General features: G+C 53.6%; 1 protein-coding gene across 2 annotated transcripts; it reads left to right on the top strand.

The window, feature by feature from the left end:
- The first annotated feature begins 110 nt into the window (after window positions 1-110).
- On the top strand, window positions 111-22,357 carry ZNF341 (zinc finger protein 341). Of its 2 annotated transcripts, none has more exons than XM_032704687.1 (15): window positions 111-311; window positions 4,063-4,173; window positions 5,229-5,416; window positions 6,450-6,602; window positions 7,494-7,730; window positions 8,970-9,165; window positions 10,359-10,443; window positions 11,476-11,666; window positions 12,557-12,750; window positions 13,752-13,960; window positions 15,787-15,883; window positions 17,758-17,890; window positions 18,659-18,947; window positions 19,721-19,791; window positions 21,284-22,357. In XM_032704687.1, the coding sequence occupies exons 1-15, from the start codon at window positions 281-283 to the stop codon at window positions 21,790-21,792; spliced, it is 2,694 nt and encodes an 897-aa protein (XP_032560578.1). In that variant the 5' UTR covers window positions 111-280; the 3' UTR covers window positions 21,793-22,357. The 2 variants fall into 2 exon arrangements, with proteins under 2 accessions (XP_032560578.1, XP_032560579.1); XM_032704688.1 differs by having other exon boundaries at window positions 116-311; window positions 18,836-18,947.
- The last annotated feature ends 3,771 nt before the right edge of the window (window positions 22,358-26,128 follow it).

Below are 26,128 nucleotides of genomic sequence, written 5' to 3'. Positions count from 1 at the left end.
ACTGTATCCCGCCCACCTCGCTCCCTGTGGGTGCGCTGAGGGCCTGGCCCGGCATCACCCGGTCATGGCGCGGGGGTCGCGGCGGGAGCCCGAGTGGGGCGGGGGCAGCCGCGGCGCGGTGCCTGCCCGGTCTCCGCGGGCTGCAGCGGCGGCACCGAGTTAAACGCTCCCCCCTCCCCAAAACCAGCCCCGGGGCCGCCCCCGCCCCTCCCGCGCTGAGGGCGCGTTGCGGGCGGAGGGCGCCCCCTGGCGGCGCGGCCACTCCCGCCGCCGCTCCAAGATGGCGCAGGCGATCTTCGAGGCGCTGGAAGGTAACGGGGCCGCGCCGGGGCCGCGCCGGCACCCGCGGGCTGCGACCCCCGCGCCCCCGAGCTCCCGCTGCCCGGCGCTGCCGCCGCGAGGGGCGGTGGGCCGCGGCGGGGCAGCCCCGCCAGGCCCGGCCCGGCGCGGCGTGGGGCGCTCCCGGCAGCCCCGGGCTGTGCCCCCGCGCTCCCCGCGGCGGGGACGGCACCGCAGCCCCCGCCCGCAGCCCCCGCCGCAGCCCGAGCATCCCCGTGCCCGGCTCCCTGCGGTGTCCCTGTCACCTCGGACCCCCGGCCCGGTGCCACCTCCTGCCTGTGCGCCGGGACGTGCCCGCACTGCCCATCCCTGTGCCCTGTGCTCCGGGTAGCCCTCGTTGGCCGCGAACGCTGTGCACCACAGCCCCTCCCTGCCCCAGGGCCCGATACCGCGAGGCACACCATCCCATCCCATCGCTGTCCCTGTGCCCAGCGCTCCAGGGCACCCCATCCCATCCCTGTCCCTGTGCCCGATGCCCCAACGCACCCCTTGCCCTCCCTGCCCCTCTGCCCTGCACATCGGGGCACTCCCTCTGTGCCCAGGAAACAGGATCCCCAATCCCCAGGGCATCCTGTGACTCGTGTGCCTCTCCCCGTTCCGTTGCCCCCTGTCCCTGTGCCCAGCGCTCTGGGACACCCCCTGCATGCTGGGGTCCCCCATCCTCCCCTCACCCCGGGGCTCACACTGCTGTGCCACGCTCCCTGCCAGCCCCAGGGATGGTGCCCAGGGAGTGATGGCCCCTGCATGTGTATTTTGGAGGTGTCTGTGCTCTCTGCACAGCCCAGAGAGCACCCGTTGTGTGGGTGAACGGGTTGTACTCAAATTCATCTCAGTTTGGCACTGGGACACTGTCTCAGGCAGGTGCCATCCCAGGGGGACTCCTGGACGTGTCAAGCTGTGCCAGTCTGAGCCTGTTTGGGGAAACTGTTTCCCAGGCATTGATTTCTTAATCTGGATTACAGATGTATTTTTCTTTACGTGGGGGCACAGCTGATGTGGAAGGCCTGGCATCATGATTGTCACCCACGCTTCCAAACATCCCCTGTGATCACAGCAGCAGAGAGAGGAGCAGAGAAGAAACATTTCTCTGTTTTGTGAGGTTACTCGGTGCATTTGGCAGCACCTTGTGCAGAATCAGGTCCCTGTTTCCTCTGCAGTCAGCTCCTCATGGTGTGAATTTCCTCGCAGAATTCAGGAGAGCAAAACCTTTCAGCAAATTTTAGCAGCTTTTGGTGTCTGAGCTTGTTTGTTTTGTCTTGTTGACATGATTACAAGTGGATGGTGCCTTGGCATTTGTGTGGATGCTGAGAGCAGGCTGAGGGGCACAGGGGCATCTTCACCTGTCACCAAAGCACCTGGTGCTGGTGTCAGTGGAAAAGTAGCACCTGGGTGAAATGGACACTCTCACCTCCAGCTGAGAGGAATTTGAAAGGGAAAAAAAAAAGCACAAATCAGTAGTCCTGTATTTTATCCCAGGTTCCCCAAATCACCCTGCTGTTGTCAGACTCTGGGCACCTCAGCTCCTGCTGTGCCAGGAGAGAAGTGGCTGGATTTTTTAAGTTTCATGATTGTTAAGAGCATCCTGCATACTGGTGCTGGCTGCAGGCAGGGCAGGCTCCATCCAAAGGTTTCTCCTGGAAGTCTGTGGGTGGCTGAGAACAGCATCTGCTTAACCAAGTAACTCTGCCAGCTCGTGTTTGTGGGTTACTAACCTTGACCTCAGGGGTTTCCCTCTGGGAAGTGTGGTGTTGTGCAGTTACCCTGTGAAACAGGGACTCTGGGGACATTTGCCTGAATTGCCAAATAAATGAGGGCAGCATATTTCTCTTGTCCTGGGCCTCTTTCCCCAATCAAGAGACTGAGTGCAGCATTGACAATCTTGCTGCATCATTGTCTTCAGGTCTTGGCCTCTCCTCAAGCTTCTTCCTCTTAAGGGGATCAAGTCTTTTGGCTTTTTTCTTTGGAAGATCTGACTGTGTGCCAGAGAGAAACCCAGTTGTCCAGTGCCAGGCCCATCAAGAGTGGCACCCTTGGCACAAACTTCTTAATTATCCCCATTCTATACTTAACCTGAGTTTTCGATCCTTCTTTTCCTTTTAGCTTATTTCAGCTGGAGAAGGGCTGCTCCATTTCACTCTCTGGTGTGGCTGTGGCAGCAGGAGCCTGCAGTGCTGCCCTTGCAGTTGCCCAGGGGTTATTAGAGGAGGTGTATTGTGGAGCAAGGCTCGGGATCCTCCAGGAGCATTCCAGCGGTGTTCTCCCGGCGGGGCTGACCTGCAGGGCTGGCTCCAGCTCTCCAGGCAAGCCAAGGCTTGCAGAACTGGACCTGCAGCTTTGCTGTGCCTCCCTGTGATTTATGTGAAAGGCTTCCCATAGGCATGGTGGGAATTTTGTGGTAGTGTGAGATGTAGTGGGTTCTGCTGCTTTCCAGTAGCTGCTTGTGCCCTTGGAGGACAGTGCTCTGCTCCCTACCAGGAACATCAGCAGTGTTTGTGACCTCTCCTCAGGTGTTCACAGTCTCAGTTACTTGCTTCACACTGGAGATGCCAGAGAAACAAGTTTTTAGGGTATCTTTAATAGGCTGCAGATTATATGGGCACTCCCCATCAAGAAGGTAACATCCCAGTTGTTCAGGAGAAATTTTAGGATTACAAGAGGAACTTGGAGTGGTGGGTTCTCCTGCTGTGCTGGTCCCTTGTACTGGGCTCCGCTACAGTGTTCCACTGTCCTTCCTGGTGCTATTCTCTTCTCAGGAACAGTCCTCACCTCAGGAATGGTCTGCACCTCCCTGCTTGGGAATAATCAGAGCAACAGAATTGCTTTTACTGGGGCACATAGTTCTGAGCTCAGAGCTTTACAGTTTTAGTTTGCAAAGAACGTGAAGAAAAATGAAAAGCAACTGAAGAAGCCCCCCACTTGTCTTCTTTCCCTTAATCCACAAGGTATCACATACAACCCTGCCATGCCATTTGTTTTATTTGTGGGTTCCTTGTCATAAAGGAATGGCAGGGAGGAGTGGAGCATAAAAATCCCCAGATCAGATTGTCCTTTACATCTGATTTCTGTAAAGAAAGAGTGTCTCAGGCTTAATCCACTGGTCACATGCTGCTGGCCAGGTTGTCTCCCCAGATGAGCTGTCCCCATCTCCTGTATTTATCTGGAATATTTTAGAACATTTTAGCTGTAGTGAAAAATGTTTGTGCCAAAGTGAGTAAGCTGATTCTGACAACAGATCTGACTGGGGGTGTGTGCCCTGGGTCTGGTCAGATCCGGGAATGCTGGCCTTGAAAACAGGGAGGCATTTCTAGCACTGCTGCTGAGGGAGTTGCTGCACACAAGGATTTTGTCTGTGCTGTATCACGCTGTGTCCCCAGGCAGATCCACCCAGACTGCTGCTCTGTGACATCCCAATACTTGCTTTTTAGCTCTAGTTGTAAACATCCTTCCTCTCTGCAGCAAACCAAGCCCTCTTTTGGCTTTTCTTGCCCTTCTTCCCTTTTCTTCCTGTGCCAAAGGAGTTACAGAGACAGGTGGGAGTGTTGCTGTGGTGTGCTGGTTGATGCTGTGGAGTAGAGGGTGAGAAGGTGAGAGTGGCTCTGTGGGAGGAGAGAGCAGCAGCTGCAGAGTTGCTTCCCTCCGTGACCTGGGAGCAAGCTCCCAGTGCCCAAGCACTCCATGTTTGGCTGTGTTCAATTCACCATCCGTGTTTGTGTCTCCTTTCAGGAATGGATAATCAGACAGTGCTGGCTGTGCAGTCCTTACTGGATGGTCAAGGAGGTGTGACAGATCCATCAGCTCAAAATGTCAACTCCTCCAGCGCCATCCAGCCCATGGGTGAGTCCTGGTGGCACTGGGAGAGGAGAGGGGTGGGAGTGCTGCACATCCCAGAACAGCTGGATGTGTAGGGGCTGCTACAAGTGTTGGAAGCCCTCAGCAGGACCAGAGCAGGAGGAAGGGGCAAGTGCCTGAGAGAGCTTTTGGAGATGGTCATGGCAACAGACTTGACCATGTGCTTCCAATAAAGTCACAAAGGGAGGGAGAAGCCACTGTCTCCACCACTACTTGTTACTGTTCACATTTTTTATTTAATTAGCCATTCCTTATCTCCTGGGGATACTCCAGCCCTTGAGTATCTCATCTGTGTGAGTGAATATGGGAACTGGTTATTAATGTACTCACAGTGCTTGACTAGGACTCGCTGGGTGGACACCAAGTTATCCTCCAGAGGATTTACAGTCTGTGTCCCCCAGAAACGTTCTGCTTCAGGCTGTGAATCAGGAGAAACAGCCTCGTGAGTCCAACTGGATCGTTTACAAGTGGTGTGTGCTTTGCTAACGCTGCAGATTTCAGCTAGGACATGTAACTGGGTTGTCTTCTTTCTCCTTTGGGTGTCAAGCAGAGGTGCCAAAAAACATCAGTCCCATGGAAGGGTGGCTTTAGGACACAAGCTGACAGTGACTCTGTGCCTGATCCAAGTTACTTCTCTTCCTTTGTGCAACCTGAGTAATAAAATCTGCCTCAGCCAGCAGATTGTCGGTGCTTTGGAAGAAGCTGCTTTGACTAAAAAGCAGAGGGTGCTTCAGGAGCAAGGCTGGGTTGGTTGTTCCTGTCTTTGGGATGAGAAGACAGACAGTGGGATTCAGTGTGTCCCAGGGAGACGGTGGGTTCTGTACATGGGAGCAGGGCTGAGATGGGCTCAATCACATCAGGTGTCTTTAGGGAGAACTTGGGATTGGGGAGGAGGGACAGCTTGGCCCTTGCAGCTGATCTCTCTGGATGACGATGTCCTTGAGGTGCTGAGATCCAAAAGGTGCCAGTTTTCCTACATTGTGGTTGTTGGGTGTGGCAGGAGAGGGCCTGGAGCAGTGATCTGACCCTCTTCCTTGCAGACGACGAAGACGTGTTCCTCTGTGGGAAGTGCAAGAAGCAGTTCAACTCTCTGCCTGCCTTCATGACCCACAAGAGAGAGCAGTGCCAGGGCAGTGCCCCGTCCCTGTCCACAGTGTCTCTGGCCACCAACAGCGCGTACACCCCGTCCATCACCTCGGTGCCGCAGGCTCCGAGCGCCGGCCGGCAGGTACCGAGTGCAGGCAGAGCCTCTCTGCCCTGCTGCTGTGATCCTGGGAGGGAGGGACATTGGGGTGAGGCTTTTAGATCCAGTGATGCTTCGTGACTGACCTCTTTTCTAGGAGGCTCAGTTGTGGTCCTGTTGGCTTTTCACCGTGTGGTTGAAGTGAGGTCCCCTCCAGCATGAGAGTCTGACAGCCCTTTTTCAGGACAGGAGGGGTTTCATCTCCTGGCTGTGCTGAAGAGCCCCAGTGTCACACTGCACAGTACTCAGGTGGCCATGGCTCTTGCTGTCCCCTGGGCTTTGGTCTGGCTCGTGGGCAGAAGAAGAGAGCAGCTTCATCCCTCCTCTCACATTCCTGCACATAAGCCCACATAATGTGGTGTGGTGAGCATTGAGGGAATGTCCTCTCTGGAGTAACTCCTTCCATAGAGAATTCTCCAGAGTGATTCCCTAGTACAGGGCATGTACTGTGCCTGCAGTTGTGGTGGTTTCCAAAATGCTTTCAAACCAACTGCTTTTTCCAAGTTAACATAGTCCCAGTGGATATGGCTCCTTCCCAGGGCTGCAAACACAGGTTGTTTCCACCCAAAAAAATGTGACAGGTACCCTCCCCTCCTATAATCCGAGTCCTGTCCAAAGAGATGAGAATGTTCACCATCTGCAGCCAGAGCAGCCTCCCTCAGCTCTCCATCTTCCTGAGCTGGGGCAAGCACCCAGGAGAGGCCTGAACTTGTCTGTGACCAGTTCGTCCTGCATATCTGGTTTAATAACCCCTGATTTGAATTGTAGCTAGTGGCCACTTTCACCAGCTGCTGTGATATTCTTTACCTCCTTTCTGAAGGATGTTTCTGAAGCTGCCTTGTTATGGCTAGAAACTCCCACGGGCTCAGCAGGAAGCTGCACATAATTACTGTGCCTCACTGCTGACCAGAGGCTGTGAGAGCAGAGACACTGAGGTTCAGCAAAAAGCAGTGTCATCTTTTTTTGGTTATCATTTTGTCCTGTTGCTGCCCAACAATGCATCCTTTTTCCCTTTCAGCAAATCTCTACATACATCACCGTTCCCCCATCACCTTTGATCCAGACCCTGGTGCAGGGGAACATCCTGGTCAGTGATGAGGTGCTGATGTCAGCCATGTCTGCTTTTGCCTCCTTGGACCAGCCCATGCCAGCGGTGCAGCCCCCGGTGCAGGTAAGGGGCAGGTGTGGGCTCAGGGAGTCTTGCTTAAAGCTCATCCAGTTCCAACCCCCTGCGTGGGCAGGGACACCTTCCACTAGACCAGGCTGCTCCAAGCCCTGTCCAGCCTGGCCTTGAATACTTCCAGGGGTGCTGCCCCACTGCTGGGGATGCAGCCCAGGACACAGTTGGCTTTCAGGGTTGCAAGTGCTCATGGCCAGATCATGTTTGGCTTCTCATCCACCAACACCCCCAAAGTCCTTTTGCCCTCAGGGCTGCTCTCAGTCCATTCTCCCCCAGCCTGTACTTGTGCCTGGGATTGCCCTGACCCGGGGGCAGCACTTTTCACTTGGCCTTGTTGAACTTCATGAGATTCACAGAGACCTCTCAAGCCTCTTCAGGTCCCTCTGGGTGCCCTGTGCCTTCCTCCAGTGTGTCAACCACACCCCACACTTTGGTGTTGTTGGCAAACCTGCTTGTTGCTGGCTGATCAGATCTTAGTAACGTGGTCTCTCCAGTTTTTGTTGAGGCCCCATATAATGATTGGCTTCCAGACGCTTGTCAGTTTGCTCCAGGGATTCCCTTCCTCCCGTGGTTAGGCTCTCCCCAGGCTGTCTACACTTTCCATGGCTCTGAGAATCTTCCTTGTAACCGGAAGGATTAAAAGCTTTAAAAACAAAGCAATAAAAGCACTTGGATTTTGGAGGAGACAATGTGTACCTGTAGGTCATGCCAAGTCTCCAGCACAATCTGCTCCAACCTGGAGCTGGACACGCTGTGTTGTGCGGAGACACCAGCAGGTGCTGTTCTGAACTGGGATTGGGAACGTGTGTGAGGGAGCAGCCCCTCCAGCTCCTGACTGCTGCACTTTGAAGGTGTTGTGTGTCTCTCCCTGTCTGGTTGCAGAGCAGCATGAGTATGCACGCCGGGGCTGGATACCTGTCCCAGCCCCCCCCGCCGCCGCCTCCCCCGCCGCCGCCCCCTCCTCAGCCCCCGCCGCCTCCCCCCCCGAGCCTGGGGGCTCCGGGGCAGCCCGGGGGCACCACTGGCGTGGTGGAAGTGTACAGTGCCCCTCCTCCCATGGCACCAGCCAGCACGGTGGAGATCCAGACGCTGGGCATGCAGCCCTACCCGCCCATGGAGGTAAGGCTGCCCCCAGGGATCCGTCCTCTTCTGGCGAGCAAGGCTGCTGGGGAGTCACCTGGGCTAGAAATCATGAGTTGGGAGGGACCTTTAAGTGTTGTCTCATTCCACCTCCTGCCATGGGCAGGGACACCTTCCACTAGACCAGGTTGCTCCAAGCCCCGTCCAACCTGGCCTTCAGGAATGTGGAATTAGAGTGTAGGAAGATGTGTTAGGTTATTTGACAGTGTTTATTTCCTCTGGGAGAAGGTACTAAACAGAAGGGTGTCAGCAAGATGATGGGGATTTTGAGGAGAAATAGCTAAGAGGGACAGAGACTTGGCCAGCACAGGTTTAGGAGACCTGAGTGTTTGTTTTGGTTGAAGAATACCTGCAGGTGTATGGAGTGAGGGGGAGATGAGAGGAGGGATCTCACCTCCCAGAGAGGTACAGAGCACCACCCTGCACACTGCAGGCTTATGTGGAGAGAAAAATTCAGTCTAAATCTCAATGAGCTTGACAAGGTGGCTTTTCCTAAAGAAAGGCACAGGCAGAGTGGTGCCTTGGTGGGTCAGCTGTTAGCAGTCTCCACATTTGTATTGCCGTTCACAGCAGAAACTACTGGGTGTAGCTGAGGTTTGTCATCCTTATCTTTGTAGCTGGCATCTGATCTGGAAGTGCCAGCGGTCAGAAGTGGATGGAGATGTTGGATATGTTAATTTATCAGGGTGGGCAGCAGGAACACCCTCAAACCACATCACCCCAGACTGATGCCTCTGTATCTAAGTGTCCTTTTCTAACCTTGGTGCTGACACAAACAGTTGTGCTTTGCCACCTGGAGTTTCCTTGTGCTTTCCTTATTCAGTCCTGCCAGGGCAGGCAACAAGGTCTGGAAATGAATCTCTGGGGTCACTGGAGATCCCTGCCACTGGGTCAGCAGTAATCCTGGTAACCTGCTCCAGAGGGATAAGAAGCTCTTATAGGTGAGGGACTAGACAGCTCATTTGGTGTTTCTTTGCTGTACTCTTCCTGCTGTAATAACTGCTGGATGCTTTTTGATGTTCAGCAGGAACACTGTGCAAGGTGTTACCTTTGGTTAGAGACACATTGTTGGGCTGGTGAACTGGAAATTTGATCCAGTTTGGCAGAGGGCAGAAAACTCAAACAGGTTAATAGCCTGATGTTGCTGGAGATGGAGGTTGGGGCACAGGATAATTCTGTGTAGCAAACCTGTCCCACTGATGAATTTCTCTGTCACAGGTACCAAGCCAGTGTGTGGAAAGTCCCGTGTACCCCTCTCCCCCCGTGTACAGCCCTGGGAAGCAGGGGTTCAAGTCCAAGAGCACCAGTGCTCCCACTGCCCTGACCAGCACAGGAGGAGGCCCCATGGTTGGTTTTGATTCCCCTGCTGCTGCCAAAACTCGACGCTGCAAAAACGAGAGCGGGCTGCAGGAAGGTGAGTGTCCTCACAGCACCTGCCCTGCACTCACCCTGCTTGTCCTGGAGGGGGCTGCTGAGCCACGGGCTCACCAGGCCCCGAGGGGTGGCACTGGCTGTGCAGCTCCGAGGGAGGAACAGGATTCCCTGCATGAAACTGCCAAAAGCAGCTCCAAGCGTGGATGTGCTTCTTGCCTGTCACCTGTGTGTGCACATGGAAGGACTGTCACTGTGCTGCTGCATGGGCAAACCTGTGCCGAGTCTCTGCAGCTATGAGGTTACTGCATCACACCTGAAGTGGGCACATCTGCCACGTAAGGTGTTACAGCTCGTTCTACCCCAAGAAGACTGTCCAGCCACAGGGCTGGTGGGCTGGATGTGGCCTGGCCCCAGACACTGTCTTTCCAAGGGCTGAGAAGGCCCATCCCTGTTGTGTGTGTCAACGAAGAAAACACACCTGTCCCCAGGTGAGGGAGGACAGGAGTGTGCCCTGTCCCAGGATGGAGGAGCCCCAGAGCCAAGGCTGACCCGTTGCTGGTGTCCAAGCACACCCGGCTGGGTGACACAGGAGCTCCCAGGTGTGAGGCAGAGGAAAGGCACATGGCCTTTGTCCCCAGGAGGGCTGGGCCTCTGGAGTTACAACCATACAGATCCTAGTTAACCTTGTTTGCAGAGGTGAGAATGGCCATGCATGCTGCAGGTGTCAGTCCAGAATTCCTAGAGCAGCCCACAGTTCTGCTGTTCCCCGTTGGTTTAGACCCCGTCAGAGTAGATAGAAGATGTGACTGACTGACCTTCTGGAAGGGAGGAATGTGCATGTGCTCTGGCTGATGGCTAACCTGGTGAGTTCACAGCAGACACAGAGCTGGGGCCCTTCCTCTCTCTAATCCTGTGTCTTTCCCAATGTCCAACATGCCTTTAAAGTATGTGCTCTGTAGCACAGAAGGGTCTGTGGAAAGGGAGCGGTCAATGCCTGAGGGGGATGCCCTGCCCCACCAGCCTACACTCCTTAGTGCTACTAGAGCTGGCTCAGGCTATGTTAAATGTATGTTTGTGCCCATAACCTCTCCCCAGTCTGGCCAGGCAGATCTTACCTTTTCATAAGCCCTTTCTTGGTCCTGAGTAGTCCTATCTCAGGGTGAGAGCCCTGTGACACAGTGGGGACAGGGCTGTGCCACGTGGTCTCATTCTTGTCTGTGTTCTTGCTTGCAGGTAAACCCAAGTCCTCCAAGCTGAAATGCACTTACTGTGACAAGGCCTTCACCAAGAACTTCGACCTGCAGCAGCACATCAGAAGGTAACAGTGCCACTGACCTGGACACAGCAGGGTGGCTGGGGTGGAGCTGGGCACAGTTCTGCTGAGGAAGTCTGTGCAGTCCAGAATCTGTGCTGCAGTGGGAGGGGATTCTTCATCCTTCTCATTCCAGGACACCTCCCCAGTGACTGGGGTGAAGACTGCATCATGGATGTAACCTTCGTGCTGATGATGTGGTGGGACTGGAGGCTTGTTTCCGTCACTGATGAGACTTTGACAGCCTTGTCACCTGATCACCAGAGCAGCAGCATCTCCACTGCTTGCCCATGCCCTTCCCTTTTCTGTGCCTCCCTAGCAAGCTGTAGCCCTTGTGTTTGCTGTTTGCTGGTGTTAGCAAACTAAGCCAAGCTCAGTGTTTATACAGGGAGCTCTTATAAGAGAGCTTTTCTTTGGCAGCAGGCAGCTGAAATCTTCAGAGTTTCCCCCGGCAGAGTCTGCTGGACTCAGAACAGATGAGAGGGAACAAGTGGGGGGCTTGTACCCCTACCCAGCCTGGACTCTTCACGTGATGTACTGTGTGTGTTGGAGTCCAGTCTTTCTCCTGAAGCAGAAGGGCAGGGTAGAAATACCTTTCTGCCCTGGACAGGAGAGAGCAAATTCAGGGAGATGAGATGTCTGCAAGCTAGAAGAGACGTGTGCAGGGGAAGGAAGGGCGGCAGGGAAGGAAAGGCTTGTACACCTGAGAAAGTGATGAGGGTCCCCAAGATTTGTGCAGAGACCCTGACAGTGAATGCCTTGATGTTGCTGCAGAGCTCTTTTCCTCTCCCACTTCTTCCTTTGACCCCTTGTCATCCCCAGACCACAAGTGTTTTGTCTGGCTGGTTTCACCAGTGGCCTCTCACAGTCCACCTACTCTGGTGAATGAGGTCTCAAAGCCCTTGTTTGGCTGGCCCAGGTGTGATGTGCCAAGCTGAGTGCCCAGCACTGTCCTGCAGCAGCCAGCCCAACACAGGCCCTGCCTGGGGGCTGCCTCCTGTCTCCACCAGCTGCTGATTTGGTGCCTTCTGCTTTCAGCCACACAGGTGAGAAGCCCTTCCAGTGTATCGTGTGTGGCCGAGCCTTTGCCCAGAAGTCCAACGTGAAGAAGCACATGCAGACCCACAAAGTGTGGCCTCCAGGGCTGGGCTGCACCATCTCCCGCAACTCCATCACAGTGCAGGTCATGGCCCTGAATCCCAACCAGCCAGAGGACGAGGAGAACACAGGTTTGCTGTCTGGGGGTGGCATGAGCGTGGGGCAGGGCAGTGATGTGAGGAGGCTGCAGGTCCCTGCACCTCCACATGGGGAGGGAGGGGAGGTGGGAGCTGTGTGTGCTGTTTGCAGTCCTGGGTGGGGTTTAGCAGCTCACACTAAGCAAGTTTCATTTGCTCAGGTCTAGCTGGCAGGTGCATCCTTTTGTACCCCGAGCCATAGTGGATTCAGTGCTGGTGGAGACAGTGACTCCAAACTCTGTGCCAGTATGTGCATGCAGACAGGACAAGGTGTCTTCCCCTTCTCACTGTCTGGCAGGTGCATGAGCCACCCCTGACAGCTCTGGTCTAGGGGCTAGACAACCCAGTGGTTTAAGGTAGCCCAGTGCCCTTGCTTGATTGCAACATGCATGTTATGCCTGGGCTGGATCTGCCACAGCAGCCACCTGAAAATACCTGAGGCAGAGAAGAGCTCCTTGCTGGTGTCTGGGTGCCCTCTCTGCTGGTGGCCCCAGTCCTGGTAGGGGAGTAAGGGCAGTGACAATGTCATGACAAGGCCTCACTGGAACTGCCCTCTGCAGACATCATGGACTGAGCTGGCTGGATCTTAACCTCCTGTCTCCTACTGGAATGGGAGTAAATCTGGCTCTGGTTCACTGGTGGAGGCCTGTTTTCTGACTGCTCCACAAAGCACAGTTATATCCATGGAAAAAGGGAATGGGTTAAGGAGAGGAAGACACGGTAGTCAGAGCCCTGATGTATCTCTTGACAAATTTAAAACCACCCTGTTAGTGAGATCTAAAGAATCTGTCTTTGAAAGGGAGGAAGAGCCTGGCCTGACCTGGCTCTCAGAGCAACCTTCAGAGCTGCCTCATGTCAGGGTGTGACTTTCTCCCCTTCTGCAGGTTTGCCTCAGCCCTCAAGGAACCCCATGCTACCACCCCAAGAGCTGAGCCCCTTGGAGGACAGCGAGGCAGGCAAACTGGAGGCCAAGCAGGTTGTCTTGATAGACAGCTCTTACCAGTGCCAGTTCTGCCCCAGCAAGTTCAACACCTATTTCCAGCTCAAATCACACATGACACAGCACAAGAATGAGCAGGTAGGGACAGAGGGTGCCCTGTGGGGTGGTGAGGTTGGGATGGGCATTGTATAGGGCACCAGGGTCTGTCCTGAGCCTCTTGCTTTGTAAAGCTGCCAGTGCTTCCCATGCAGCTCAGCCCTCAGGGTTGTAGCTGTGTGGTCTGGACAGCTTTGAAAAGCTCCTCTGCCTCCACCCTGCTGAGTGAGAAGTCAACCGAGCAGGTTTGGGTGGCTGGAAAAGAAGCAAAGAAGTGAAGTGTGTCTAGTTCTGGGCTGCTCACTTCAAGAAAGACATAGAGGGGCTGGAGTGTGTCCAGAGACACACTGGGGATGCTGGGGAAGGGCCTGGAGAGTCAGTCATATGAGGAGTGGCTGAGGGAGCTGGGGGGGCTCAGCCTGGAGAAAAGGAGACCCAGGGGGGACCTTCTGGCTCTCTATAACTCCCTGACAGGAGGGTGGAGCCAGGTGGGTCGGGCTCTGCTCCCAGGCAACAAGGGACAGGATGAGAGGAAATGGTCTCAAGCTGTGCCAGGTGGTTTAGGATAGCCCAGGGGAGGTTCAGGTTGGACATCTGGAAGAATTTCTTCCCAGAAAGGGCTGTCAGGCATTGGAACGGGCTGTCCAGGGAAGTGGTGGAGTCGCCATCCCTGAAAGTGCTCAACAAACAACTGGACATGACACTTAGTGCTGTGGTTTAGTTGACAAGGTGGCGATCTGTCAGAGGTTGGACTCGATGGTCTTGGAGGTCTTTTCCAGCCTTACTGATTCGATAACTCTATGAAGTCCAAAGTTTTCGGTGCAGGTGTCGTGGGACAGTCACCACTGGGGTGTTGTGGTCTCACCGCCCAAGTGGTTTCGGGCCCTCACACCAACACCCCTTTGTCCCGCCTTGCTTTCTCAGGGGAGTGCCCCCAGAGTCCATATTTCTTCCCAAAAAGGAGGGCCACTCTGCCTGTAGGCAGAGGGTTTTCCCTGGCTGTTTCCATGTCGTGCTGCTCCAGCCGCTCTCCCTTCTCCCAGGTGTACAAGTGCGTGGTGAAGACCTGCGCTCAGACCTTCCAGAAGCTGGAGTCCTTCCTTGAGCACATCAAGAGCCACCAGGAGGAGCTGAGCTACCGCTGCCACCTCTGCAGCAAGGACTTCCCCTCCCTGTACGAGCTGGGCGTCCACCAGTACTCGCACAGCCTGCTGCCCCAGCACAGCCCCAAGAAGGACGTGGCCGTGTACAAGTACAGTAGCAATCGGTGCTCACAAGGCTTGTAGGAGTGAGTGGGTGCAGAGTGTGTTTGGTGGGGTCCTTAGAGGGAAGAGGGGGCCCTGTGTGATTAGTGGCTGTGGTTCTTTTGGGCACCCAGATGGCAAGTGGGGGGCCCCTCCAGATGGTTGCTAGGGCCAAGCACTTGGAATGTGTGGCCTTCTTGTGGCCAAGAAAGCCAATGGCATCCTGGGCTGGCTCAGGAACAGTGTGGCAGCAGGAGCAGGGCAGTGATTCTGCCCCTGGACTCAGCACTGGTGAGGCCACCCCTGGAGTGCTGTGTCCAGCTCTGGGCCCTCAGCTCAGGAAGGACATGGAGGGGCTGGAGCAGGTGCAGAGAAGAGCAGCGAGGGTGGGGAAGGGACTGGAGCACAAGTGCTGTGAGGAGAGGCTGAGGGAGCTGGGGGTGTTGAGCCTGGAGAAGAGTAGGCTCAGGGGAGACCTCCTGACTCTCTACAACTCCCTGACAGGAGGTTGTAGCCAAATGAGGGTCAGTCTCCCAGCAGTAGGACAAGAGGACAAGGCCTTAAGCTGTGCCAGGGGAGGTTTAGGTTGGACATTAGGAAGAAGTTCTTTACAGAGTGCTGAGCCATTGCAATGGGCTGCCCAGGGAGGGGGTTGATTCACTGTCCCTGGAGGTTTTTAAGAAGAGACTGGATGTGGCTCTTAGTGCCATGGTTTAGTAGGCCAGGTGGTGTTGGGTCATAGGTTGGACTTGATGATCTCAGAGGTCTTTTCCAACCTGGTTGATTGTGTGATTCAGTGAATGCTTTTGGAACAACAGTGAAGGGCTGGGATTGATTATGTGGGAAGATCCTGTCACTGCAAGTCCTCCAGTCAAGAGCGAGATGGGCACATGGGCTGGATCAGAGACCCAGGGAAGCCCCTTCTCAGCCTGTTTTCTGTGGTTCTTTAACACCTGCAGCAAAGGGAGTGTGGGCTGTAGAAGCTGTGTCCCAAAAAAATCTATCCTTTGCTGCAAAAGGGTCTGTTCCCTGGGAAGCATTTCTACTAGTATAGAGAGAAAGGGTGAGAACTCCTACAAAAACCTCCCTGGAACTTTTGAAATGCCTGTAGAGATGTTCAGGAAGACTAGGAAGCCCAGAAGACACTGAAGTGACCTAGGAGCTTCATGGAATAAATATCTGCTACTTCTTGCATAGTCCATGGTTTCCAGTTATCCTTGCACTATGGAGTTTCATCCTGCAGCTTGCTAGTGGGGATCCTTGAGATTAGAGCCCTGCTTCTGTTTGAGGAGGTGTTAGTCTGACCTAAGGAGAAGGGGTTTCACAGCAGGTACACCCTGTGAGTGCCTCTGTTCCCACTGCTGGTGGTGCTTCTCTCTGTCAGCTTTGGCAGAGCTCTCCAGCTGAAATATTGCCAGGATATGTCAGCCCTGTCATCCTGTACCCTCACTCTCAGCTCCTTCACTGGAGCAATAAAAATGGAAGCAGTGAAGGTGGAAGGAGGTGTTTTGGGTAAGGTGAAGTCAGTACTTAGGGCTTGTCTCCACGAGGAAGCAGTGTGGAATACGTGCCCATGGCACATGTCTGTGTGGAAGAGCATTGGAATTTAAAGGCTTCTCCACCCAGTTTTCCAGCATCTCCCCCTCTGAAGGGTGCTGAGTGTGAGTGTGAGCTGGCATGTGGGTTGCTGAGGTTTCAGAGCACCTGAGAGATTATTTTCTGTACCAAACCAACCCTGTCAGAGATCACCCTGGAAGGTGGCTGGGCTGGGCAGTGGTGTGGGGTTTGCTGAGGAGCCTTGCTCACAGGCTCTGTCCTTTCTCTCCCCATCCAGGTGTGTGAAGTGTGTCAATAAATACTCCACCCCAGAAGCCCTGGAGCACCATCTGCAGACGGCAACGCACAACTTCCCCTGCCCTCACTGCCAGAAGGTGGGTGGGTGATCCCTCCCTGAGCCAGGCCTGGACACCTGGCAGGGGCTCTGAGGGGACAGGAAACCTCAGCTCCCTTTCTTCTCCCTTTCTACCTCAGTATGGACTGGCAGGTGCCCACAAGTTGCTTTCCAGGGGGACAGAGGTGGTTGCACCCCTGGCCTCACACAGAGTATGTTCCTCCCTGCAGTGCTGGCTTTTCTCCTGGGTCCTGTTTACTGAACAGCATTTGTCAGGGCAGCTCCCTTATTCCCACAGCAACACAGGACACTAGGCTGCTGTCCTTCCTTCTTTAAAAGCAAGTGTACCAAGAGGAGCAAGGCTGGCTTTGGGAATCCTTTGACCTGTCATTCTGGGCTATATCTGGCTGGAAGGGTTGGGCACAGAAAGCTCCAAGTCCTGTGGGAGCTCCTACACCTCCATTGCTATCCTCATCTCCCATTGCCACACAAGTCTCTGAGTTCCCCCTCGTTCCTCTCTTTTGGATGAGTGCTCTGTGTCCTTGGCAAAGAGAAACCTGTCTGAGCCATGGGACTGGGAGTAGAACGATGCCTGGGTAGGTTTTGGCTGGAAATGCTCTCATCAGCACAGCCCCTGAGGGGATTTGAGGGACAGAACTTTGTGGGGTTTGAATTCTGATGAATTATTTTTTGAAATCCAGACTAAAATTTGGACCCTTGCTCCTCTGTTTATAGCAAAGGAAATGAAAATCCTGCAGTGGGGGCAGGAACAATCTCAAAGGAGTGACCACTCTGTACTGAGGTAGCTCAGGAAGGGGAAACACACTCCTGCCATGGTTAGTAACCCAACTTTCTTACCTGTCTTCTCTCACTTCCTCAGCCAGGTGACAGGTGCCCTTCTGAGCCCAGCTGGGACTGTCAGCATGCAGCAGATGGGTTTGAGAGCCCATTACCTGCAGCAGTATTTTTTACTTCTGTTTGAATTCATACTAATCTTGCTGTTTTCTAGAGATGTGAGAGCACAGTCTGGGTGCCAGAACTCTGAAGTTTTCCTGTGCTCCCCTCAGGTGTGCTTGCAGCACGTTCATTAGGAATTCCCTCAGCTGTTTCCAGTATCCCCATTAGCCAAAGGAGCCATTCTTCCTGGCTTTATAAAGATCATGAATGGGAATCTTTGGTAACAGATTATGAGGAAGCAGAAAGTGAGGTTAACTGTGTGGGAAGGTGATAATTACAGGGGGTCATTGCCCAGCACATCTAGTGCTGGCTTGGCTGGGGGACTGGGCATCCATCTGGGATGCTGGTTCTCAGCACTGTGGTAGTACAAAATTAACAGCAAGGTATCAGATTATGTGTCTCTTAAGGATAAGAAAGTTTTGGCTTTGGGTTTTTTAGTGTTTTGTTTGGGGTTTTTTTTTGTTTGGTTTTTTTGGGGGGGGTTGTTTTGTTGGTTTGTTTTGGGGGGTTTTTGTTGGTTTTTTTTTGGGGGGTGTTGCTTTGTTTGTTGTTTTGGTTTGGTTTTTTTGTTTGCTTTCTGTTTTGGAGTTTTATTTATTAGTTTGTTTTTAGCACTGTATCTGTATTTTCCTTATACAATCCTGAAGGTTTTCTCAGCGCATCCTTCCTGAGAAAGCAGTCACCTTGAATTTCCTGCTCAGGTTGCCCAGAGAAGCTGTGGCTGCCCCATCCCTGGAAGTGTCCAAGGCCAGGTTGGACGGGGCTTGGAGCAACCTGGTCCGGTGGAAGGTGTCCCTGCCCATGGCAGGGGGTGGGACTATCTGATCCTTAAGGTCCCTCCCAACCGGGATTCTGTGATTCTTATGTTTTCTCCACAGGCTACACCTCCCTTGGCAGTGCCAGCTGAGTGATTCAGGTGTGTCCTGCTGGCTCAGCCTTGTTCCTGTGTGTTCCCAGGTGTTCCCCTGCGAGAGGTACCTGCGCCGCCACATCCCCACGCACGGCGGGGGCAGCAAGTTCAAGTGCCAGATCTGCAAGAAGTTCTTCCGTCGGGAGCACTACCTCAAGCTGCACGCCCACATCCACTCGGGTACAGCTCCCACAGCTCCCAGTGCTTGTCCTCTCTGTGCCACAGGCCTGGCTGCCCCGTGCCCCTGGCTCTTTTCCTGATAACGGGAATAACTCTGAGTCATTTGTAGGAACGTGAGTTCAGGACATGTGTGGTTTTGCCTCAGCCTCGTGCCCAGTACTGCCCCAGTTAGAAGTGGGACACACAGGTGGCTTCCCCGATGCCTTAAAGTAGGAGAAATAATTCTCTGGAGTATTTTTGAGTATTAAAAGGCAAAAAGCACTCCTGTGCCGAGGGTGCACAGGAATATTTTGCACACACTGAGTTGCACAGGCTTTACAAATTTATACTATCATCTAATTACAATATTCAGGATCTAATTACAATATTTGGACATTACCTCAATGGTTACACCCACTTCCAAAACTGTCCCTCCCATAGCCCTGCCCTCACCATGCCCTTGACACACCTCCTGAATCTGAGTCGGAGGTCCCAAAAGGACTCCATTTTCATCTTCTCTTCCTCTTCCTCATCTCCTTTGACACCGTATCGTGCCTTCTGGAGTGGTTTCAAGGCTCCTGAGTAGCTCTGACTGGTTATATCAGGTGTTACATCTCTTTCTCAGTACATTTTCACAGATGGAAAAAACCCTTTACCTCGTTCTGTCGAAGCTCTTAACGAAGAATGATAAAGAGCATTTTAGGAATTTTGTACAAAGGTAGTAACAAGCTATACTAGAAACTTATATAATATAGGTTTTACGGCTACCCCCCCTTCCTGTGGTTGCAGAACTGTGGAATTTGGCCCTGGAGAGCAGGAGCAATGTGCAGCATGGATTGTACCCATCAGGCAGGGAAGTTTGGGGAAGTTTATATTGGGCACAGCCACCATGGTGGATCCTGTCCGTGGCTGGAGCAGCCCTGTGTGGCTGGACCATCCCTGACTCTCGGCCCCTCTTTTGCCCAGGTGAGAAGCCCTTCAAGTGCTCGGTGTGCGACGCCGCCTTCAATCGCAAGGACAAGCTCAAGCGGCACATGCTGATCCACGAGCCCTTCAAGAAGTACAAATGTCCCTTCTCGTACGTAGTGGGTCTCCAGCATGGTGGGGATAGGGCTTGGGATGGAAGGGATGTCTCCTGCAGGTACCCCAGGGTACACTGAGGCACCTTCCAACCCACTGCTTCTTGGGGAGGTGGGAATGCTCCGGGCTTTTGAGTTGGGAACCCAGGAGTTCTTTGTTGTTGTCATCCTCTGGGATCACATCATTTCATCCCAGTTCATCAGCCCTGCAAAATAACACCTGCCTTCCTGGGAAGCTTTGGGGAGCACCTGGGGAGCACCAGGGCAGAGCAGGAGCATTATTGACCATGGAGCACAGGGGTGCCTGAATGATGGGCTCTCCCCAGCTGCCACTTCTCCAAAGGCACTTGGCAGTATAGAACCTAATGTGAGAGCCAGAAAAACCCAGGTTTGGAAGGTACACCTCCAAATCCAGGGCACAGCCATGGACCTTCTGAGAGAGCCGAGTCTGACTGGCTTCTCCCTGCTCCAGCCACCTTGTAGCTCCTTCCAAAGTACTTCTGTCTCCAGCTGGGATCTTGAACCTGCTGGTTTTAGGAGCATTTATAGTGAGACACAGACCGTGTGTAATAGAGGAAAAGCCATGTGTCCCTGTAGCAGCCTGCTTATTCCTTGTTCCTCCCCAGAAAGGCTGGGAGCTGAGCTCCTGCCAAGGGAGCCATCTGGGTGTTGCTAAGGAGAAGGGTTATGGATCTGTTTATGGTCCAGGATCTGTTTATACATCGATCCCCAACTCATTCATGCTGCTCACCAGCATTTGTTGTTGTTGCAGAAGCCACACGGGCTGCAATAAAGAGTTCAACAGGCCTGACAAGCTGAAGGCTCACATTCTGTCCCATTCAGGTAAGGGGTTGGGAATGCAGGGACTGGGATTTGCTGTGGTGCTGCAGGAGCATGTGATGGAAGGAGTCAGCTTGAGAAAGAAGAATAAATAGTTAGCTTTAGATTTTTTTTAGTCTGTGTTGCTGCAGGCCTGTTTAAGTGAGCTTGTATTTAAGACTATGTCTAAGCTTTGGGCTGTTTTCTAAGACAATATGTAGGCAGGGCCTGCTGGTGAAACTCTGAAAAAGAGCTGATTGCTCAGTGTGTTTGCTATCAAATCAATATCCAGAGTGCTCTGTCCGCTCTTCCCTAGTCCCATCTCACATGCAAAAGAATTTGGGATTTGTTTCCCTTCTCTCTGTGTTCCAAAAATTATGTTCCTGCCCCTAATAAAGACAAATCATTTATTCCTGTGCCCTAGGGAACATTCAGACTTTTGTCTCTTGGGGTAAAACTAAAAGCCTTTCCTTGTTCCCAAAGCCCTGCAGAGTGGGATCAGCTGGGATGTGCTGACAGTGCAGTTATGGTTTGTTTCAGACTGCACATTCCCATAATTTGGAAGGAAAAAAAAGTGAAAATTTCTTTACTTACCAAATACACTTGGAAAAAATAATACTTTAAGATTATTTTGCATTTTCATCACAATTACCTGACATGTTTTTCTGGTATTTTAATCCTCTTCTTTGAGGCAAGAATACTCTCTACAACTCCCTGACAGGAGGCGGGAGCCAAGTGGGGGTTGATATCTTCTCCCAGGAACCAGCAGTGGGACAAGAGGGCTCAGTCTGAAGCTGTGCCAGGGGAGGTTTAGGTTGGATATTAGGAAGAAATTCTTTCCAGAGAGAGTGCTCAGCCATTGGAATGGGCTGCCCAGGGAGGGGGTGGATCCACTGTCCCTGGAGGTGTTTAAGGTGAGACTGGATGTGGCATCAGTGCCATGGGCTGGGAACCACGGTGGGGTTGGATCAAGGGTTGGACTTGATGGTCTGTCAGGTCTTTTCCAACCCAGCTGATTCTGTGATTCTGTGAATATTTATTTGCAGTCAGCAGCTTCCTCCTGAGGGGCAGTGCAGAGGCAGGCACTGATCTCTGAGCAGTGACAGGACCCGAGGGAATGGCTGGAGCTGTGTCAGGGCAGGGTCAGGTTGGATCTCAGGAAAAGGTTCTTCCCCCAGAGGGTGGCTGGCACTGACCAGGCTCCCCAGGGCAGTGGGCACGGCCCCAAGGCTGCCAGAGCTCCAGGAGGGTTTGGACAACGCTCTGAGGGACAGGGTGCAGGGCCTGGAGTTGGACTGGATGATCCTTGTGGGTCCCTTCCAGCTCAGGATATTCTCTGATTCTACAAACAATAGTTAAACACAGCCATTTAAGCTGTAGCCACCCACCCTTTTCTGCCTGCAGATTTGCCTGGCACAGCAATCTCCCATTCACCAGGGAACATCTCCTCGGAGAGGAGGTGAAGCTCTGCCGTGGAGGGCTGGGTGGGTCTCTAACGCAGCTCTGTCCTGTGCAGGGATGAAGATCCACAAGTGCCAGTACTGTAACAAGTCCTTCAGCCGCCGCGCCCACATGGTGGAGCACCAGCGCTCCCACACCGGCAACTACAAGTACCGCTGCCCCACCTGCAGCAAGGGCTTCACGCGCCACAAGTACATGAAGGACCACAAGTGCCGGCTGGGCTCGCCCAAGGACAAGGACCTGCAGCTCAGGAAGCCCCAGAAGAAGCGGGTGGCCCGGGGGGGGCGCAAGGCGGGCCTGGCCCTGCCCGGGCTGGCCGAGCTGAAGGACGGCGGCGCTGCCGGGGAGAGCCCCCCCGAGGGGGGCCCCGACAAAGAGCCCTTCCAGCAGTCGGACGCCGTCCTGTCCATCGTGGTTGGGGGGTCGGGAGCTGCCGACTCGGACCTTGTCTCTGGGCAGCCCAGCAGCATGGCATCCAACCTGGCCCTGGCAGAGCTGCAGGCGGGCTCGGACGGGCCCTGCACCATGCTGGCTGTCCCTGTGTACATCCAGACCACCGAGTGACCGTGCCCAGAGCCACTGTGTGGCTGTTGGACTCGGTGCTCAAATCTATCCCAGTGAAAAAGACCAAAGCTCTGGTGGGGAGGTAGATGGATATGGGAGAGGATGGCTTTCATCTCCGCTGAGTCTTCCCATCCTCGAGCAGAGGACTGCTTGGAAGCCACTGGTGGCTACGAGGCACTGAAGAGGGTGGCTCCATTATTTCTTGTCCCTCTGCATCACCGGTCTGCTTAGGGCAAGAAAGACAAAGATCCCTGAATCAGGGTAAGAAGAAGGAGCGTGCAAACCTGCAACACACAGAGCTGCTGAAATCTGGTGGCTTTGCAAATCACAGCCTGTCCCATCTGTGGTTTTTCTGGCCTAAAAGCTGTATTGCCCAGTATTTGGGTGGCCCTTCTGAGAGCAAGCAATTGATCCTTCCTAGTGGAAGCGAGTTCATCCTGAGATCCTTTGGGAACACTGTTCAGAAATACCCTGGTAGACTTGTGTCTGGTATCTTCTCTCTGTGTCTCTCAGTAGAAAGATCACCGTGTCTGTACCACAGGAGTTATAAACACCCTGGGCCTCACGTGCCCTGTGGAGTCTGTGTGGGAGCACATGTGTGTGTTGGCTCTTCTCTCAGGTTGCTCTTCTCTCCACAGTGTTTTGTTCATGGTTTGTCCACATATCCAAGGATCTCTGAGTGCCTTTGGCATCAGTGAGCCAATCCCTGGGAACAGTTAAACATGACCCCTGTGTACAGTGGCCTGAGTGAGGTGACCTGTCCAGGAAACCTGTGATGCATCCAGGAGCTGGTGTTCCAGTGTCAGCTCTGGGCCAGGTGCTGCAAAGAAGCTCTGTCAGCTGCTTCCCAGCCTCCTCCTTCCCTTAGCTCAGTCCTGTGGGCCAGTTGTCAGCAAATTCACTGGGGAGTTGGTGTGGTTAGACAGCAAGAAAGTCTGGTATGACTGGGACAATTCTCTTATCCACTTGGATTCTTCTCTGATTTCCCAAGTAGGAGTCCCAAAGTCCCACTGCCCTGCCAGGCTCCTCCTGTACTGCCCTCAGCCTCCATTTTTAGGCTGCCACAGGATACACTGGCTGTTGGAGAAGGGAACTTGACCCAGACCTGCACATTGCTGCTGCCTCCAGGTCCTCCTGGGATGCTTTCTCCCTGCTCCACCTGTAGGTGAGCTGAGCTGGGCTTTCCCCTGGTAAATCTGTGTAATGAGATGCTCAGCTGTCTGTGGATGCAAAGTGCTGTATTTCCAGCCTGTTTATCCAGAGTGTGGGTTCAGGCAGTCCTGGGTACTGAACTGCTGGCTGTGGAATCCCAGCCTTCCTCTCTGGGAAATGGTGGGTGTTTGGCCACTGGAGCCAACTGGTCTGACTGGGCTGATCCTGCAGCCTGCCTGAGCTCCAGCCCTTGCTTGACCTCAGGGTGCTTTTCTTGTCTCCTTGCTTAAATCTTAAAAACTTTAACTCTCAAAAACAGCAGCTTGCAGAGGGCAGTACCCATCGTGTATCTCCTGGTACTCCTGTGCTCCCAGGCTGGGATGTCTAATGATGGGTTACACTGTCACTCCTGGGACACTGTCACACAGTTCCCTTCAGGATGGGTCCTGCCAGCACTTCACTCCCTCACTTTCCTAACTCATTTTTTGCTCATTTGACTTTTTTTTGGTGGTGTTTCTGCACCTCCAGCTGTTGTTGGCTGTGAGGAAATGGAGCTCAGGGCTTACAGGAGGAGGCTGGAGAAGGGGCTGTTGAGGGTTTAAAGAGGTTAAGGAGAGGTCTTGCTGCTGCCTCACAGGATGGGGTGGAGAAGATGGAGCCAAGCTCCAGAGGTGCACAGGGATGGACCAGAGGTGACAGGGACACGTTGGAATGTGGCAACTTGCAGCACCTAAAGGAGCTTACAAGAAAGCTGGAGAGGGACTTCTCATAAAGGCTTGGAGTGACAGGACAAGGGGGAATGGCCTTAAGCAGAAGGAGGGTAGGGCTAGGTAGGATACTGGGAAGAAATCCTTCCCTGGGAGGGTGGGGAGGCCCTGGCACAGGTTGCCCAGAGAAGCTGTGGCTGCCCCTGGATCCCTGGAAGTGTCCAAGGCCAGGCTGGATGGGGCTTGGAGCAACCTGGGCTAGTGGAAGGTGTCCCTGCCCATGGCAGGGAGTGGAACTGGATGATTTTTGAGGTCCCTTCCAACCCAAACCATTCCATGATTCTAACTTCTGATTTGATATAAAGAAAAGTCCACCATGGGTGGTCAAATGAAGGAGAGGCTGTGAGACCCCAGTACCAAACTGGTCAGAGCATCCTGCTCCGAGCAGACGTGCTTGGGAGGAGCTGGCTGGGCCAGGACATCCAGGTGGCCCTTCCTGCTTGGGTGTGTCTGTGCTGCTGTGAAACTTCCTGCCTGCCTTGAAGGGCAGAGTTTTATTTACCCACAGTGTTTGTTTTAAGCACTCAGCTCTCCCACGAGGGGAACAGTATCAGGAAATAGTTTGCTAAATATACTTTTCCTATTCCCCTTCCCTCTGTACCACTCTGTACATGTCATTATGTGGTCTCTGCAGTCGGGTTTATTTTGAGATGACGATGGTGGCACTGTCTGGAGGCCTGGCCTTCCCTTCCCAAATCCTGCTTTCCCCCAGCTCGGCGCAGGCTCAGTGGGATGCTGGAACCTGGTCTGCACTGGCTACACCGAGTGTAATTCAGGGGGTGGGAGCAGAGCCACAAAACTGCCAGGATGTGACTGCTGAGGAATACAAGACTGGGAAGTTTCCTTAACATGACTGTGGGACTCAAAGATGCCACCCTGGTTGCTTGATAAGTGTTTGCATGTGGGGTGATGTTGAACCAAAACAAGTTTTATCTTGGGCGTAGTGATTGTCCTCTCAGACTAAACCTTGCACTGATTTTCCTCCCTGTCCCAGTCTTGTCCAGCTGCTTCAGCTCTTGCAAACCTGGCATGAGCTATGTACAAGCTCTTCTACTCCCTGCAGGGAAGAATTCTGCCCAGAATTTCCCCCTTGTTTCTGTTTCCTTGGGAGAGCCCTGCCCACTGCTCAGCTGCAGCGTGGCCCGAGGTGGATCAAAGCTGCTCAAGGCACTGGTTTTCCCCCCACCACCTTTCCACAGGGCTGGTTCCATCCTGTGTCCTGGGAACAACTGTTTTCTTTACAAACCCACCAGCAGAAGCATCTTGCCATTTTCTGGAAGTTCCAGAGCCAAAGCCATCCCCTGGGAGCACTGGAGCAGAGCAGAGGTCTGTGGTGCTTGCTGGCAGCAGATGCTTGTGTGGGAGTGAGAAACAGGCAGGTAAAAGCTCTTCCTTACCCTGCTCAGCCTCCCATGCTGTCAGCTGGGAGTTTTCCTGCCCTGGGAGTGATTCCATCAGCCTCAGTGGGATTCTCCTGTGTATTTATTTGCCTTTCCCACCTATCCTCAATGACAACGTTACCAAGGCAGGAGCCCTTACACAGCTCTGCTGCTGAACTCCCACCTGGTACCTGGGAAGTTCCTTGTATTTCCCTTGCAGTGCTTTTCCCTCTTACTCCTGGCTGGGAAAACCTCTGTTGCCCAGCAAGCATTTGTTTGGTTCATTTTTCCTCTTTTCTCTGTGGTGTGTATATCCCAGCCTGTTCTATAGAGCACCAACTACTCCAGCCCTGCTCCAGATTGATTTCCTTGGGCCATTTCCAGTGGCAAACACTGTTATTGTCCAAGTCTGTTACTAATTAAGTTGTTTTCACAACCCCGCTGACTGGAGATGGGGTTTATCACTCTTCCAGGTGGTTGAGGCCAAGCACAAAGGAGCAGAATTCAAAAGTATCCAGGAAATCTTGGCACCAGGCGCCTCAATTTTCTCCTGGGACTTTGTCCATAGGTACTGTGAAATTATGGATTCCAGCATGGAAATATGACTCTGCTGCCTCCACAGCTCGGAGGGAGTGACTCAAGTGTCCAGGAAATGAGCTCACAAATAGTCACCACCAATGAGGCAACAATACCCCCGGATTGAAGAATTGCTTTGGGACAGGTTGCAAGTTAGAAAGGGAAGTTTTTAAAAGGATAAATTTTCCCTTACATGATCTCGCCACCGGAGGCGGCTGTGCCTGAGGGGGGTCACCCCAGCAGCGAGGATGGTGCTAGAGAAGGAGGGGTTTGTCTGGGAATCACACCCAGCCCACTCCTGGCTCCCAGCTCTGGCACCGGGAAGGCTCCCACGGTCACTTCCTGGTCACTTAAAGCATGTCCAGGGAAGGGAACGGAGCTGGGAAGGGGCTGGAGCAGCAGGAGCAGCTGAGGGAGCTGGGGGGGCTCAGCCTGGAGAAAAGGAGGCTCAGGGGGAACCTT

The sequence above is a fragment of the Chiroxiphia lanceolata genome, chromosome 17 (genome assembly GCF_009829145.1).
Source record: "Chiroxiphia lanceolata isolate bChiLan1 chromosome 17, bChiLan1.pri, whole genome shotgun sequence".
Taxonomy (NCBI): domain Eukaryota; kingdom Metazoa; phylum Chordata; class Aves; order Passeriformes; family Pipridae; genus Chiroxiphia; species Chiroxiphia lanceolata.
The sequence above is the reverse complement of the archived record's forward strand: the minus strand, read 5'-3'. Positions and strand labels throughout refer to the sequence as shown.